The sequence below is a fragment of the Camelus ferus genome, chromosome 19 (assembly GCF_009834535.1).
Source record: "Camelus ferus isolate YT-003-E chromosome 19, BCGSAC_Cfer_1.0, whole genome shotgun sequence".
Lineage (NCBI taxonomy): Eukaryota > Metazoa > Chordata > Mammalia > Artiodactyla > Camelidae > Camelus > Camelus ferus.
The window spans coordinates 4,818,338-4,834,425 of record NC_045714.1 but is presented as its reverse complement, the minus strand read 5'-3'; the positions used below and the strand labels follow the sequence as shown (position 1 = coordinate 4,834,425).

The following is a 16,088-nucleotide window of genomic DNA, read 5'->3' as shown; positions in this document are numbered from 1 at the left end:
TATGCAAACACTGGGAATCTCCCGGAAAGATGAAAATTGACTACTGTATAAAATTATCCTCAAAGGCTCAGTCTTCAGTTGAGCACGTTAAGATTGGCACTTGTCTGGAAATACGCATTTAAATAGATAAAATCACGTTTTGCCAGAATCCCTGGGGAGTACCGACCGACCCCTTCTCCTCCTCCTCTTACTGTGGGCATGCAGCTACATGTACTAAGCTGGATGCTTCTAAGATGTGACACAAATCACTAATCCAAGGACAATTCAGGTATCTTAGACTGGGTAACAGGCATGTTACACAGGTTTGCAAAAAAAAGGTTCCAGGGGGCCACTCTAGTCCTCTGAAAAAGAAAACATACTTTTGCCTAAAACGTGTTCCAGTTTCTTGGCAGCATACACGTGTGGTACGATGCTAAAATTACCTTTCAAAATGCTTAAATAAGCTGGAGTTGTGCCCTTCCACAACCAGTGACCTCAGCATGCCCTCAGCATGCGTAAGCAGGAAGGCCAAAGAAAGCCGAAAGTATCTGCCACAGATGGACTTTTAGGTCCTACAGCACCATGCTGAGAGAGTTTTGTTACGCAGAGGAAGGAGGTCACTTTAGTTCAGGGTGTTTCAACCTTGGCACTACAAACACTGAGGCTGGGTGATTCCTTGTGGGGCGCGGGGAGGGGAGGGGCTTAGCAGCATCTCTGGCCTCTACTTACTAGGTGCCAGTAGCACAGCCACCCCTTGCCACAGTTGTGACAACCAAAAATGTCTTCAGACATTACCAAGGGTCCTCAGTGTTCCCTGCGGGCAGAACTGAAAACCACTGCTCTAGATAAAACTCAGGCACTGTCTGCTCTGAAGAGATAAAGACTGGAAACAAAGGGCCATCCCTTTGTTCTTGCCTGGAAGCAGGTGAAATGTGGAGCCACAGAGAGTTTTTACCAGGGAATTAATATGGACGACCACGTTTTAGTCAATTTCAGCAGTGGACTATTTTAAGTACGAGCATGATTTATAACTTCAGATATTTCAGAAAGAATGGACTGTGCACTTGGGAGGCAGTAAAGCTGAGCGTAGCACTCCCTGTCGTCCTATGTCGGCTCCCTGCATGAAACTGAGCTTCATCTCCCACTCAGTGCCCCGCTGCCCACCCTGTGAGCCTTCCTCTGTGGCCCTGGCCTCCATGCCGGCAGGAGGAGAGTTCTGTCTTCTCTTGAGAATGAACCCACAGGTCAGACTAATTAATGGGATAAATAAGAATCTTCTCGTGACCTCGTAACGAGACATTTTTCCGTTTCTCAGTGAGAAGGAAGGAAGGTGAAAGGGGAATTTTACTTAAAAAAAATGAAAACCCACAATTAATGTTCTCCCATTAATAATTATATTAGTTAAATATAAAGGCCAAATTATACCACCAACTGAAAACCACAAGCTTATACCTGCCACAAGAACTAACCCAAAACCATGGTTTGGTATGAATTAATTACTATAGTACAAGCAGCTTTACTTTTTAAAACTTTATTGATTTACCACCTGATTAAAGCATGAGATATTCATTTTAACGTATTGTACATAATATTTTACATAGAAAACTTTACATAGCATTTCATATTATATAATTCTGCTTATTCTTTCAAAAATGTATACATCCATTGGGCAAGGAATGCTTTTCATTAAATTACCAATATTAAATGCACTTAATCATCGTGTATAGATTAAAGAAAAGTAGCTATTATCTAACTTTTAGGCATTTTAAGGAGGTAAAACATACATTTTGCACATAAAGAAATATTTGATGCAAATGTGCATAAAGTTTTTAAAAAATTAGAACACTGAGAAAAACTACACTTTTGATGAGTGTCTTTTTTTTGAGAGCAAGGATTTCCATACATAGTCATTCTTTTAAATAGTCAGCTTTGGTTTCCTTGTTTCCCAAACTACAAAGCTGCTGATAGCAAAATTCCAGGATTTCACGTGAGTTCAAGCTATGTCTATTTTAACACAAATATTAAAACAGAAATCAGAAAATGCAGTTTTATTAAGAATCCAGCTTCTGTTTAAACCAATATCCATGTGCATCATAACAACAAACATTTGAATGAGACATTCATAGTTGCATCTGTTAGTAGGTTCCTTTTAATAACTATAAAGACTACTAAATGTACAGCCATAATCACAAAAGAACAACAGAAAAATTCAGGTTTTTTTTTTGTTTTGTTTTTTTGTATGTGTGTTTTGTACAAAAGTCACCTCTCAGAGGAAACTGTTGTTTCCAGATTATTATTATACAATTTCCGTAATATATGTTCTTTGGTTGTCCATGAGGAGTAACAGGGAAAAGGTGTATTTGACTTTAAAGATGCATATTAGAAATAAGATTTCCCATCCACTGTTTGTTGTTAAGATGCCAAAGCTGGTGATCTCCCTAAAGGACAATGAAGAAAAACGAAATTGCTCAAAGCAGCAGGATTGTAACAAACAAAATCATTTCTAGAGACCCAGCAGAAATAATCAACACTTAAAGCATTCTGAGAAAGAAATAAGGCCTTGGAAATGCTTCGCTCTCCTCAATAACCTTGTTAACGAATGGCACCCCGGCTCGGTGCTAGAGTCACACACACCCCGTTCACTAGTGTTTGAGTGGCACGAGCCACGTTCCCCGCGAGCTAGAATAGATTTATTCACAAAATAGGATTTAGGCTGAATGGCTTATCACTGGAGGTAAGGGATTTCCCCTGTATGTCACGGTCCACCGACAAGAAAAATCACCCTAAATCGTTTTACATCCAGTTTTTAAAAGGTCCATGCTGGTACAATTCAAATGCCTCACTCAGAAAACTGAATCTTTTGAGAAACACAGCTGAAAAGAAATTTAAACCTGAACGTTTCAGCAAGGAACAAAATGTGCTTACACATTTCCCACTCTGCAAGAGGAGGTAAAGATGAAAGAGAAGGCAGGAATACATGGGCAAAGTCTTGCGGTCACATTTAGTGACGAAAACGTCTTGAGAGCTTCAGAAGGAAAAGAAAAATCTCCAACTAGGGACGCAGCTGTACAGAAAATCTAAGTATGAACAAACCTGCATGCTCCCCATTTACACCTTCAGCGCACGTGTTGATGGGGACTGACTCGCCGAGGTTGTGAGGCGCCACAGTGCCGGCAAGTCAGTCTTAGGATGTAGGCTCCACACTGCGGTGTAAAGACGTAATGGATTCTGGGACCAGGACGACAAGTGTGCTAACAGTTTCCATCACAGAAAAATACTCTCCCACAGTCCCTTCCTGCTAATTTCACAGCCTTTCTTCTCCCATGTAGGTAAATAACATAAAAACCTAAACCTGCTCTTTTTTTCTTTGGTAGAGAAATTAAAACACTTTTGGGGAAAGAAAAAAGTCGACAGAGTGCTGCTGGCCAAAACCAAACATTTTCAAGGCTATTAAACACAAAAAATATAAGAAATCGGTCTCTTAGTAAACAAAAGCACCAGAAGTCCTTCTCTATAAAGAAAAAGTATCCGATTTTTTAGATTGATTCCCAGCTTACTAACTTCTAAGGCACCACAGTTGACATCAATACAACCCAATTTGCAGGACTACAGGGCGCAGGCAGCAACCTGAAGGTTTGGTAACTGACATTTCCAATGCTGAGCGCTGCCCTCGGCGAGCAGGGGATGGGAGGGCAGAGATGAACGCGTGTTCCTTCTCACTGACTGAGAATAAATCAAGCTCCCAAATATACTGCTTGCAGGCTTCGGGCCGTGTTCGCAGGCCGCCCGCCTTTACGTAGGCTGCACCAGAATCCAGTTCTGCTGCAGTTAAGAGTTATTGCACCATCATCAACATAATAAGGACCCCAGAATCTAACCCTGCCAAAGGACTCAGCTCTTAGGCTCAAATTAGCAGGAGCACTGAACACATGCTCCCTCCCGCCAGGTGGCAGTCAGCTGTGCTGGCCTCACAACAACACAGGTCCGCTTTGGCTGAACCCACGACGTGACACAGGGCTCAGAGGTTCCTGGGAGCCACCCTTCTCACGCCCGGTGCCCAGGCCTCTTTCGAGGGCCCCTTTCGTGGAAACGGTGCCAAGCAGGGATACCAAAAACTGGTACACTCACTATTCTGAGGTAAAAATAAAAGGTTTACTCAAATATAAATTAATTCTCTTAAATTACTACTTCATTTTTGTTACTACTTCATATATTAGATGGACAATGTATTCTGGAAATTTTAATTTAATACCCTTCCACAAATACTTACTTCAAGGAAGACTAATCATCTTCATTAAATTGTTTACTTTTTCCTATAGACTTTTTCTCCCCAGGTTACTAAAGAGAGCCAGGAGGCACTACATTTTTTTTTTAAAACCTTGCAAGCTCTTAATTCTAACTTAATTACTAAACTCTGCCTTCAGTCAAATCCTCAGTAATATCTTTTTTTTGTAAAATGTTTTAAAAATCACCCAGACATGAACAAAACAGAGAAAAAAAGAAAACAACCCTTTTCCCCCCACCTTTCCCCAAACTAACATAACTACAGCTGACTCACAACTGACAAAAACACTCAAACTTCTCTAGCACACTCAAACAACAAAAAACCCAGCGTATTTGAGGTGGCGCTTAGCCGTTACAAAAAATTTTATTAACATACTCTCTAAGAATCATGAACCTATACAGCTATGTTCAGTATCTTCAAGGAGAGTGACTTCCTCTGACAGAACATTTACAGCCAATCGTGGGCCTTTGCTTGAAAACCATGGCATGTGTGACAGCAGACCTGACAGAGTTCAGTCGGTAAAGTGAGATGACAGAGATGAAACAGACTCCCCACCGACTGCGGTAACTGGGTACACGATGGTGTAAAGAAATACAACGCCTGAGTCAGGGCCTCGGGCGGAACCGGTGCAGAGCCCATCTCCATCCGGGCCATTCTGAGCTCCAAGATGCCGACTTTCTGCAGTCTGACCCCTCCCGAGACGTGGCAGGCGGAGGTGGCATGGTGACAGTTCTGCAGAGCTGGAGCGGTGGCCCGCAGGGGCCAGGGCTACCACACTGGTGACAGGGTCCCTGGTACCTGTGATGGCTCTTCTGGAATCCATATCTTATATACAACACCTATCCTTAGGAAGAACTTTCGCAGAACAGCTCGGAGCTCAGGAATCAGGTCAAACTGCATAATTTCACACAAGTAGGGGTAGTACATTGAAGCATGTGCTTTAAACTTGAGAGAGGGAAGGGGGGAGGGAGAGGGAGAGAGAGAGAAAGAGAGAGAGAATTAGACGTGGAACTATCTCTCAGCACAAGTTCTTCAAAAGTATTCGTCTCACCCTGGAACTTCTTGCAATATTTGTGCTTTTTCTTGCTATTAGAAAATTAGTACAAAAAATTTGCAAATTAAAACTTCTTTTGATTATATTGAACTCCAAACACAAATTATCTGGGGACAGCCTTGATACCAAAGTCAACATTCATTTTAATAAATCAAGTTTTCAGTTCTAAACTCATGTTTCACAATCTCAACCCTCTCTTCCAACAAAGCCACACTGAAAATCACTGTAGCTGCTTAACAGCAACCTGCCTGGTTTCAACTTCAGCCTTTCTCAACTAGGGTTCTTAGAGACAAAAAGCCCCAGTAACCTCAGGCATCCATTGTCCGTAATGCACTGAGGTCTCTCCAGTGCACCTAGAACGCGGTGGTTATGCAACCACCCTTGGAAGGATGGAGAAGGTAGTTAACTTCAAACGCTGAGTAAAAAGCCCACCCAGACTGTGGAGACATCACTTGTTTATACCTTTTCATCATTTATTTTGAGGGTTTTTGTTAGAAGTAACAACAGGAGACTTGTCCAGGCCTCCCGATGGCTTTCAGAATTCACCGTGATGAAATAGGCGAGGGCCTCACTGCAAACACTAGGAGAATCAGAGAGGGGGAGGCACATCAAACAAAAGATGAACAGCTGACAGTTCCACTGACGTGGAGAACTCTTTACTCCTGCAAATACAATTATTTATTCCCATTTTACAGCTGAGGAAACTGAGGCTAAGTGATTTGCTCACCTGTATAGTGGGACTGAATAACTGTACCAAACTCAAGGGGTGCTGTGAAGATATAATGAAGTATGTTAAATGCTAGCCTCGTGCAGGCCTGGCGCTGGCTTTCTCTTCTCACATCTCACACAATTGCTATTTTTAAAATGTGTTGTGCTAAGAACTGAACACTGATGTACCTCCTTTAGAGAAACTATGAGACAATGTAGGTAATTCTCTTTTGGGCTTGACAGAAGTTGAAATGAGCTACTGGTGTCCCCTATAATCAATTAATTCTTTTTTCAGTTTATGATTTGTTACATATTCTCATTGTAAGATGACTGAAAAGTGCAAAAAATTATAAAAGAGAAAAAAATTCCCATCACTCTATCATCTTAAGGGACACATGACAATATTCTGACATGCTACCTTCCAGTTTTTTTGGGTATGATTTTTAAAAAACATTTGCTGAAAAATCACAAGTATATATGGTTTCACATCCTGCTTTTTTTTGGTGGTGAAACTTGTATTATGAACATGTTCCCATATCAAGGAAAATTATTTTTTTAAAACTTCATGACAAAAATAGATATTTTATTTATTTACTATTGTGTTATTTTAAAAATTATTATTTTTTTATTTTGGGAGGAGGAGATAATTAGGTTATTTTTAGAGGTGGTACTGGGGGTTGAATCCAGGACCTCGTACATGCTAAGCATGCGCTCTACCACTTGAGCTATACCCTCCCCACTAAAAAACTTCATTTTTAATGGCTGTGTAATATTATATCATAGGATACACCAAAATGTAGTTATCAACTCCACAGTGGAGCTGTTTTAAGAGTCTCATGCTCTCCTAACTGAGCTAGCCGGGGGGACTTACGGTGGAAATGTTTTAAATTTTTTCTCTTTATAATAAGTCAGTCTGTAATGAATGTTCTGTGTGGGGATCCTGCTTCTTTAACAGTGGAATTACTGAGTCAAAGAAAGAGATTGACTGTTTTAAGGCTCTTGATAAATAATGCCGCCTGATTCCCAGAAAGACCCTGTCACTGCCCCCAGCAGTGCAGGAGTGTGCATGTCTTTATCGCACGGTTGCCAACACTGCATGTTACTGTTTTTAAATCTTAAAGGAGTGAAAGGAGGCTCAGACACAGCATCGTGCTCACAGTTGCCTAAGAAACTGGGTGGCAAAGATCTACTTTTCTGCAGGGGGCTCTCTCCAGGGCTTCCACTGTCTCCCAAATGCTGCATTTCCACATAACCCAAGTACATCCTGGTACCCACGGGACTCTAATGTGCTCCTCTGCGAAAGAAGGACTAGGCGGGACGCTAGGGCAGCCCGCGCTCTGCAGAGGACCTAGTCAGGGCTTCACTCTGGGCCTGATGACTCTGAGCTCAGCTTCTCCAGACCATGTTTCTCTGCTTTAAGAAACATATGGATGAAAAATGGGGCCTTGCCCTCTTCAGGGCATTAAATAAAGTCAAATGGAAGAGTTACCAAATAGAAAGAAAAAACAAAAAGGAAAACAGTGTGTGAGGGCGTCAACATGTAGGTATTTTTCATCTACTTTTTTCAAATACAACATTGTTGTGAAGCACTTTGTGTGCTACAGGTAAGAAATTCAACCAGAAACCATTCTTCTTACGTTAAAAGTCGCTGCTGTATTTCTTCCCAGGAATCCCTGCGGTTCTCATCAACATACATTCGAAACAGGATCCTCAAACAACAGGCCAGGCTGCTGGTTTCTTGTTTTAGGAGGTTGGGTTTAGACTTGCCCTTAAAACCTAGACAGCAGATAGTCATATAAATAGTGCACACTTCCAGGGTGATGCTGAGAAATCACACGGGAACCTAATCTAGTTACTTCAGGAAACACTGAAACAGCTCACATTCTTAATACGGCTCAACTGTGATGTCAGATGAAGGCAGCCCTGACCTCCTCTCCTCTGTACAGGATACGTTTTGCTCCTCAACGCCCTGAGCTGCTCTCCATTTAGGCTCTGCTCGCTGGCTGGAGAAGTCATTCATTTTATCTTCTCAAGTGTAAAAGCTCTTAAGAATTCTAGCATGTTTCTAAGTTGCAAGATTTTTTTTTCTTCACGAAGTGCGTAAGAACGCATTTTCTTAAACAAAGCAGTACCAATCAGCCATAGAGACGTGTAAACCACTCTGAGAAGCAAAACCTGATTTTAGTCAAAGACACAAAACATCTAGATATTTTAAAGCCATAGAGAAAAATGACATTTTAAAATTGTGGGTTAAAATAGGTACTTGGGGGAGAAAAAGTGATGGTAACAACATAAAAATTATATAAAGTATCACTTTCGTGCAAAGTTCACCAAGTGAGACTCCCATCTGCATATATACGTGTGTGTCTACACACACACACCCACCTCCAGGACTCAGGTTCTTAACTTGTGGAGGTGGGAAAGAGAATCCACAAAAGTCTCAAAAAGGGATGAATGCTTCTGTTTCTCCTAGACTATCACATTTTTTATATCACATTTAGCTACACAATCTCAAGTTAATGTAACATTTCTTGACTTGCCAGATCAGTTCAACTCTCTATCAATTTGTTTTTCCATTGAATACTTACTGACTCTCCCGTGTGCCAGGCAGTACTCCTGGTACTAGGATGAAACATATCCAGCATCTCTTTCTACCGCAAGCAAGAAGATATGGCAAGTTATTCCAGCTACGTGTACCATATCTGGAATTTTCCAAAGGCTTTAATGTTTTAGGATGGTGACCAGTGTGACCACCTGTCCGACCTGCGGTGTAGCCTTCCTTACCTGCTCGCCACAGGACAGTCCGCTGCTCATAATTGGAGTTGAAGGCCTTTGAGAATGAATGAGACTCCTGCAAGCAGTCCAACAGCTTGAAGAGGTGCTGGGAAGACATGCACTTATACATTCCCTGATCCTCTGTCTCTATGTGGATATCTGCATCCAGTGTGTCTTGCTAAAGAGGGGAGGACAGGAGAGCTAAGTAAAGAAGGTGGAATAGTTTTGGATATCGTGGTATCAGATAGAGGCCATCATAACTGTCCAGAGCTCATCCTCTGTAGAAGGAACACTTCATTCCTCAACACCCTGAGCGGTCTCCCATTTAGACTCTGCTCAGTGGCCAGGGAAAGAACACCTGGGCTCCTGCATGACGGTGGCCTTTGCCGGCCGAAGTCTCAGTTTCGTCAGCACTACCTTCGTTGTGTGAACAGGAGTGTGATTTCTCAATTTATTTCACTACAGGATTGCACTGTTTTTTATTTTATCAAGAAATTGGTATTGATGTGCACTTAGGATGCTTCTATATCTTGGCAATTATAAATAATGTTGCTGTTAACAGCAGGGTGTATATATCTTTTTGAATTAATTCTTATCTTGTGGTTTGCTTTATTCCTTTGGTAACTACGTAAGTTTAAAAAGCTAAAGCTCTAAATGTTCTTAGAAACAATGAACAGTACATATATGTAAATTAAAAAATATGTGCAGTAAAAAAAGAGCAACTGGAAAATGAGAAAAATTGCACTGCATGAGACAGGTGTGTCTCAAAACATACTGAAAGACAGAAATTGTTAACCAAAGCCCAAGTGGCATCTTTAGCCTCATCAGGTGATTAATGAACTTTAAAAAGTTTGACAACTATGTTTTCAAATGTGAAGGGAAAAACCATAAAAATAGGTATGGAGTGCTAGATTTTCATTGAACATGTTGCCTAAAATGTGAGACATGTTTACGGATTTTGTATCTGTCGAGCCCTCTAGGAATGGACCACATCCCCCTCTATAAGACAAAAGGGCTGAGTGATCTATAGATTCAATGCAATCCGCATCAAAGGCCCTGCTGATACCTTTGCAGGAACCGACAAGCTGATTCTGAAATTTGTGTGGAAATGTTAAGTGACACAGAATAGCCAAAATAATCTTGAAAAAAGAAGCCAAGGTTGGAAGGCTCATACTTCTCAATTTCAAAACTTACTAAAGTAAGTAATCAAATAATCATGACAGTGTGGTAATGGCATAAAGGCAGGCACAGATCAATGGAACAGAACTGAGATCCGGAAATAAATTCTCATATTTACGGGTGTTAGAACAATCCAGTGGGAAAAAATAGCCTACACAACAAATGGTGCTGCGGCAACTGAACATCTATGTACAAAAGAATGAAGGTAGATGCTCTTTAGGGTGCAAAATCTCCTATCATATACGAAAGTAAACTCATAAATGGATCAAAGACCTAAATGTAAGAGCCAAAATCAGGAAGCTTAAAAGAGAATGTAGGCCTAAGTCTTTGTGACCTTGAATAGATAATGTTTTCTTAGAAATAACATTAAAAGTACAAGTAACTCAAGAAAAATATAGTAACTTGGACTCTATCAAAATTAAAAACTTCTGTGCTTCAAAGGACAGCATCAAGAAACTGAAAAGACAATGTACAAAATAGGAGAAAAGAGGTGTAAATCATGAATGTCTGATAAGAGACCAACATCCAGAATATACAAAAACTCTTACAATTTAATGATAAAAAGATAAATATCCAACTTAAAAATGGGCAAAGGATTGAAATAGACAATTCTCCAAAGACACACAAATGGCCAATAGCACAAAAGATGCTCTACATTATTAGTCATTAGGGAAACAAATCCAAACCTCAATGAGATACACAATGAAGTATCACACCCACTGGTATTGCTATACTGATAATAATAAAAAAAAAAGACAATCACAACTACTGGTGAGGCTGTGGAGAAATTAGAACCTTTATACACTGCTGATGGGATGTAAAATAGTCCAGCTGCTTTGGAAAACAGTCTGGCAATTCCTCAAAAAGGTAAACACAGAGTTACCATATGACTCAGCAACTCTACACCTAGGTATATACTCAAGAGAATTAAAAAGATATGTTCACATTAAAATTTCTAAACAAATGTTCATAGCAGCATTATTCATAATGGCCAGACAATGGAAACAACTCAAATGTCCATCAACTGGATAAACAAGATGTGGTACAGTGATACAATGGAAGGTTACACAGCCACATATAAAAATAATGAAGCACTGATACAGGCTACAACACAGATGAACCTGGAGAACGTTATGCTAAGTGAGAGAAGCCAGACATAAAAGCTTACAGACGATATGATTCCACTAACATGAAATATCTGGATTAGGCAATTCCACAGAGACAGAAAACAGATCGTGGTTGCCAAGGGCTGGAATGGGGAGTGACTGCTGATGGTTAGGTGTTTCCCTTTGGCAATGATAGAAATCTTCTGGAATTAGACCGTGGAGATGTTTGTACAACTCTGTGAATATACTAAAGCCACTCAATTGTGTACTTAAAAAGTAAAAAAAAAAAAAAAAAAAAAAAAAAAAAAGGACAAACTTTGGGCTGGATCTGGCCCACAGATGTACTTTGTTGATCAAGAACGACAGTATTTAATAAACAGGAGAATCCCTATATGAAAAAAATCTTGGTTCTGCCTCCTCTGGAAAACCCGGAAGACCCTCGCAGCTTGCCCCACCTGAGAGCAGCAGTGTCAGCCGCTGGAGCTGGGGGGTGGCTGCGGCCCCGGCTGGGCTGGCACTCGCCGGTTTCACGGTCCCACCCAGCCTGCCGCGGGCGCTCACAGAACCCACCAGCCCCTGGAGCACTTAAGTTTGCAACCAGTGGTGTAAGGTGACAGTCCAGTTTTTGGACAATGAATTCTGTTTCCAAGCGTACGGTATATATAAAAGATTGCATACAAGACAGAAGAGTGAACTTTCTGAAGGAAGAACTGGTACCTTTATCCACCTATTTTCCCTCTCAGTGATTTATGGTTAAACTGGCTACCAATTATAAGAAACAGTTCCTGGGACTGGTAACACACTTTTTGAAGCACCAGGGTGGAGGGTGGGATCTAAGCAGTGGCGTGCTGGTAAACTGGCTCTCTGGGAAATGAAAAAAAGGAAGGAATCCCTGATTTTTAGTGTTTGCTGATTTCTGTGGTGTTAATACCCCAATCAGGGCCAATTTTAAGCTACGAGTACCGTGTCACTGAGCGCTGGCCTGGGAAGAGATGAGCACAGGAGCCTGTCCGAGCGTGCCCCTGCGCACCACTGCACCTGAGCAGCCTTCCCACAGATGAGGGCGCCCTCCTCCGGGCCTGCTCTTACCTGGGCAGCAGCCATGTGCTCGGCATCTTCCTTCTTGCTCGTTGCAGGGTAGAACACGATGTTGTCGATGGTCTGGATCAGTTCCAGCTGGACCACACACTTGATGAGGAGGCTGGCAAACAGTTTCTGATCTATGTTAGATGATAAAGATTAACCCTAATAACGATTCAGCCAGTACTGAACTCACTGAGCTCCTACTATGCGCCAGCACGGTTCCTGACGCTGTGGCACAGCAGTGAATAAGCTGCACAAAAACCCGTTTCCACAGCAGAGACAGACAGCAAACTACTGAAAAAAAATACAGTGCGTCAAACAATGAGGACGTAAGGTAGGGATGGGGATGAGGTCGGATGGTGTCATGAGAGGGTTCCAAGTTTAAACAAACTGGTCAGGAAAGGTCTCTCTGAAAATGTGCCATCTGTGCAGAGGCCTGAAGAAGGGAAGGGCGCCAGCTATGCAGGCCCCATGTCCTCCAGCACGTCTCCCTGCTGCCTGGAGACCCACTCCCACAGATCAGCTCCGGCCCGTGCTGTCACCACAGGAGCTACAGGTTCCTGCGTAGCTGGACTCTCCAAAGGTAGACTTCCGAGTTTCTGGATCACCTTCTGTCTGCTTTCCACATTTTCTACTTCCATACCCCTCAAGAGTTGAATTCTACCTCTTTTGGTGGTTAGCTATCTTTGACTGGTTAGCGATTCTTAATGTAGAATTCCCTGTTCAAATTGTTGATGTGGTTTCTGTCTGCTGACTAGACTCTGACTAACATCTCATCTTAATCCCTGGGCTCAGGGACGGCCCATGTCTGGCACTTCGTAAATGCTGGCTGATTTGACTATAGTCGAAGTAGAGCTTCCTTTTCAACTTGTTATCGAATCAGAATGTTGAAAATATTAAATAGTAAATATTAAATAAAAACAAGGAGTTGGGTCATCGTCAAGCTTTTGAAAGTGGCTTGGAAACTATATATACATATAAAAATTCTCCATGCAGAGTTAGTTTTGTAATTGAAAAAGTATATAGTGGAATTGCAGCAGACATTTAACTTGTGCCAATTCAATGACACCATCTTGGACCAAAAATAAAAAGAAGGAAAGAAAACAATACGGATGATGTGTAAGAGATTCTGCCTGCTGCTCTAATTCAGCTTAGATCCAGAAGAGAGGCTGAGACAGGAGACTGGGAGAGACAAAAGCACTGTTCCTTGGAGGAATGGCAGGGGTCTCAAGTCCCAGGCACCTCTCAGGGCATAAACATCTTGCTGCACTTACCACACCATTTAAAGAAATGTCCATTTGCCCCTCCCACACATGCCGACCCCTTTATCTGGGGCTGACGAGGACGCAGCTTGTCCTCTCCCCGCACACTGGAGAGACAGGATGTGCTGCAGACACTGAGGAACAGCCTGTCCGTCTCCAACATGGTGTCTCTTTCATGGATTCTTAGGGTGATTGTTTTTCATGCCTTCAAAAGATAATGGTGACCACACATGACTTTGTCTAATGTGCTGCTTCATAAGTTAATGTCAATATTAACCCCTACAGCCTGGAGTGCTGAGAAGAGGGTGAAACTGCTATGAAGAAAAACAATGGGGAAACATAACCTTTAGAAGACCAGATTAACACCAGAAAAGTTCCCATTTCTTGGTCAGCCAAAAGTATGTCTGAATCCCAACTCTACCACATGGTGGCAAATCACATCACCTAAGTCCCAGTTCATTCAAATGTAAAACAGTAGCCCCCTCAAAGGGCAAGCACAAGGATCGCATGAGATCACACACGGAACACACAGCACAGTGCCTGGCTCACAGCAACTGTTAATCCTTTAAAAAAAAAAAAATGACAGACAGTAAAACATACGACAAGCAACAATAAGAGATAAACTGGTAAAGGTAATTTGAAACTCATATCCAGAAAAGGGATCTCTAACGCACAGAGTCTTCCCCAAGCCAATAAAAACATGAACAATACAAAATGAGTGAAGATTATGAACAGGTTAGTTCACAGAAAAGAGAACAGGAATGGTTTTAAACACATGAAAAACTGCTCAGTTTCACTTATAATTAGAAAACTGCAAACTAAAACTACTCAAAAAACACCAAATATCACCTAGATGTTCCCAAAGATCATGCAAACAGGTACAAACTAACAGGCAGCGGTCTGGAATTATCTGTCAAAATAGCAAATGCACTTCTCTTTTAATCCAACAATCCTATTTCTGGGAATTTACCGTACAGTTAGACTCACAAACAACACATGTATTAGGTGATTCACTGCGGTACTGATTACAACAGAAGAAGACTGAGAGTAACATAAACGTCCACTGGTAGGAACCCAATTAAGCAAATAATAGTACGTCTACAACCTGAGGCAACATAAAGTGGTATTCAAGAGCATGAGAGCACTTTAGGTACTGACTTCGGATGATCTATATTAAGTGAAAAAAGAATAATGCATAGATGGTATTCTACAGCCTGCATGAAGAGGAGCGGAAGAGAATTCATATACAAACAGAGACACATATGTGTATGTTTGTGTATATGGATGTGCGTCTGCTTACATATGAACAAAGTGTCTCTAGAAAGGTACACGAGAAACTGGAGACACGGCTGCCACAGGGACGGCGGGGGTGCAAGAAAGGCTTATCCTGTTTACCCTTTTGTACCTTCTGAATATCTGAATCACATAAATGTGCTACCTACCTAAAATGAATAAATCAAAACAACACAGAAGTGGCCTTACTTGCATATGGTCTGCCTTTCCAGCTGTCATCAGTTGGGTTGGAGAGTTGGCTCTGGCCTCTCTCAGAGGCATTTTTATCTATGCTGCTTAAAGACTGACGGTCCAGATCCACATCCTAAAAGTAAACCAGAGAGAAACTCAACGTGCATTTCTCCATCCACAAGTACCCGGACAGAGCCGTGCCTGTTGTAACACTGCCGACTCAAATTCTTGCTCAGCTTTAAGTATAATTACACCACATGCTTCTCAAAGGCTGCATGGGAGAGATTACAAATTCCAATTATTTTTCCTTCCCATTAAAATTTCACATTTTCATCGCTTCTCGGCCTTTGGGCTAAGATCAAGTGTCAAATTTCACATTTTCTTATTCCAACTTAGAGGGCATTTCTCTACATATTATGATTTCATGATGAGTGTAACAAAATTTTAATGAGATCAAGTTCAAAAATAAGTAAGTGCAGAAGCTTTTTAAAAAAAGTTGAGGGCAAAAAGATTGAAAAAACAGAAAATGTTTATATAATGTGGTTCATTTTCACGTTGCTATGTCCCAAATGCCTTTGAAAATCTAATGACCTTGTAGTTTTTGGAAACAGAAGTTAATAATACAACCCCTCCCGATAAACAAAGTATTTTCGAGTGAGACTTGGATTAGAACTTCTTTATGTGGCCTTACACAAAAAATCAAAACTACTATTTCATCGGTGGAGAGGAAAGCACTCTTTCAACAGGAGGGCAATAAATTACGGATAATTATACCAAAGTGATAGTTACAACACCGGAACACCAGAACTGACCTGAGAGTCCAATGAGGGAGAATTCACTAAATAAATTACAACAATGTACAGCCAGCCACTGCAGAGGCTTTCTCAGAGAACAGTTAAGAATATGGAAAAATGCCCACAGTGGTGCTAAGTAATGCATTATGTTCCAAGTGAGCCTAAATTTCAAGTATGTGGGTTGTGTGTGCTCAGTCACATAAAGAAAAAAAACAGAAATTCTTTGTGGTTTTTACTGATTGAAGCTGACTTATCTGCTTAATACTTTTCTGTACTTTCTAAAAAACATGCTAATGAACATATATAGTGTTTAGATCTTGCAACCTTTTAAACTCACTTCCCATGAGAAAAGCACAAATTCTTTTGGCTCCTTATTCAAAAAAATTTTTTTCGATAATA

The 16,088-nt window shown here is 41.2% G+C and overlaps 1 protein-coding gene across 4 annotated transcripts in view; it reads right to left on the bottom strand.

The window, feature by feature from the left end:
* Positions 1-1,494: 1,494 nt before the first annotated feature.
* ARFGEF2 (ADP ribosylation factor guanine nucleotide exchange factor 2) overlaps positions 1,495-16,088 on the bottom strand; it is an 84,270-nt gene continuing 69,676 nt past the window's right edge. For all 4 annotated transcript variants that reach the window (XM_032461330.1, XM_032461331.1, XM_006174994.3 and 1 more), the window contains 6 exons: positions 14,914-15,028; positions 12,176-12,306; positions 8,811-8,979; positions 7,664-7,802; positions 5,781-5,898; positions 1,495-5,209 (listed from right to left, as the gene is read on the bottom strand). In XM_032461330.1, the coding sequence (XP_032317221.1) occupies positions 5,033-5,209; positions 5,781-5,898; positions 7,664-7,802; positions 8,811-8,979; positions 12,176-12,306; positions 14,914-15,028 (849 nt within the window). In that variant the 3' untranslated portion in view covers positions 1,495-5,032. The remainder of the gene's footprint in view (positions 5,210-5,780; positions 5,899-7,663; positions 7,803-8,810; positions 8,980-12,175; positions 12,307-14,913; positions 15,029-16,088) is intronic.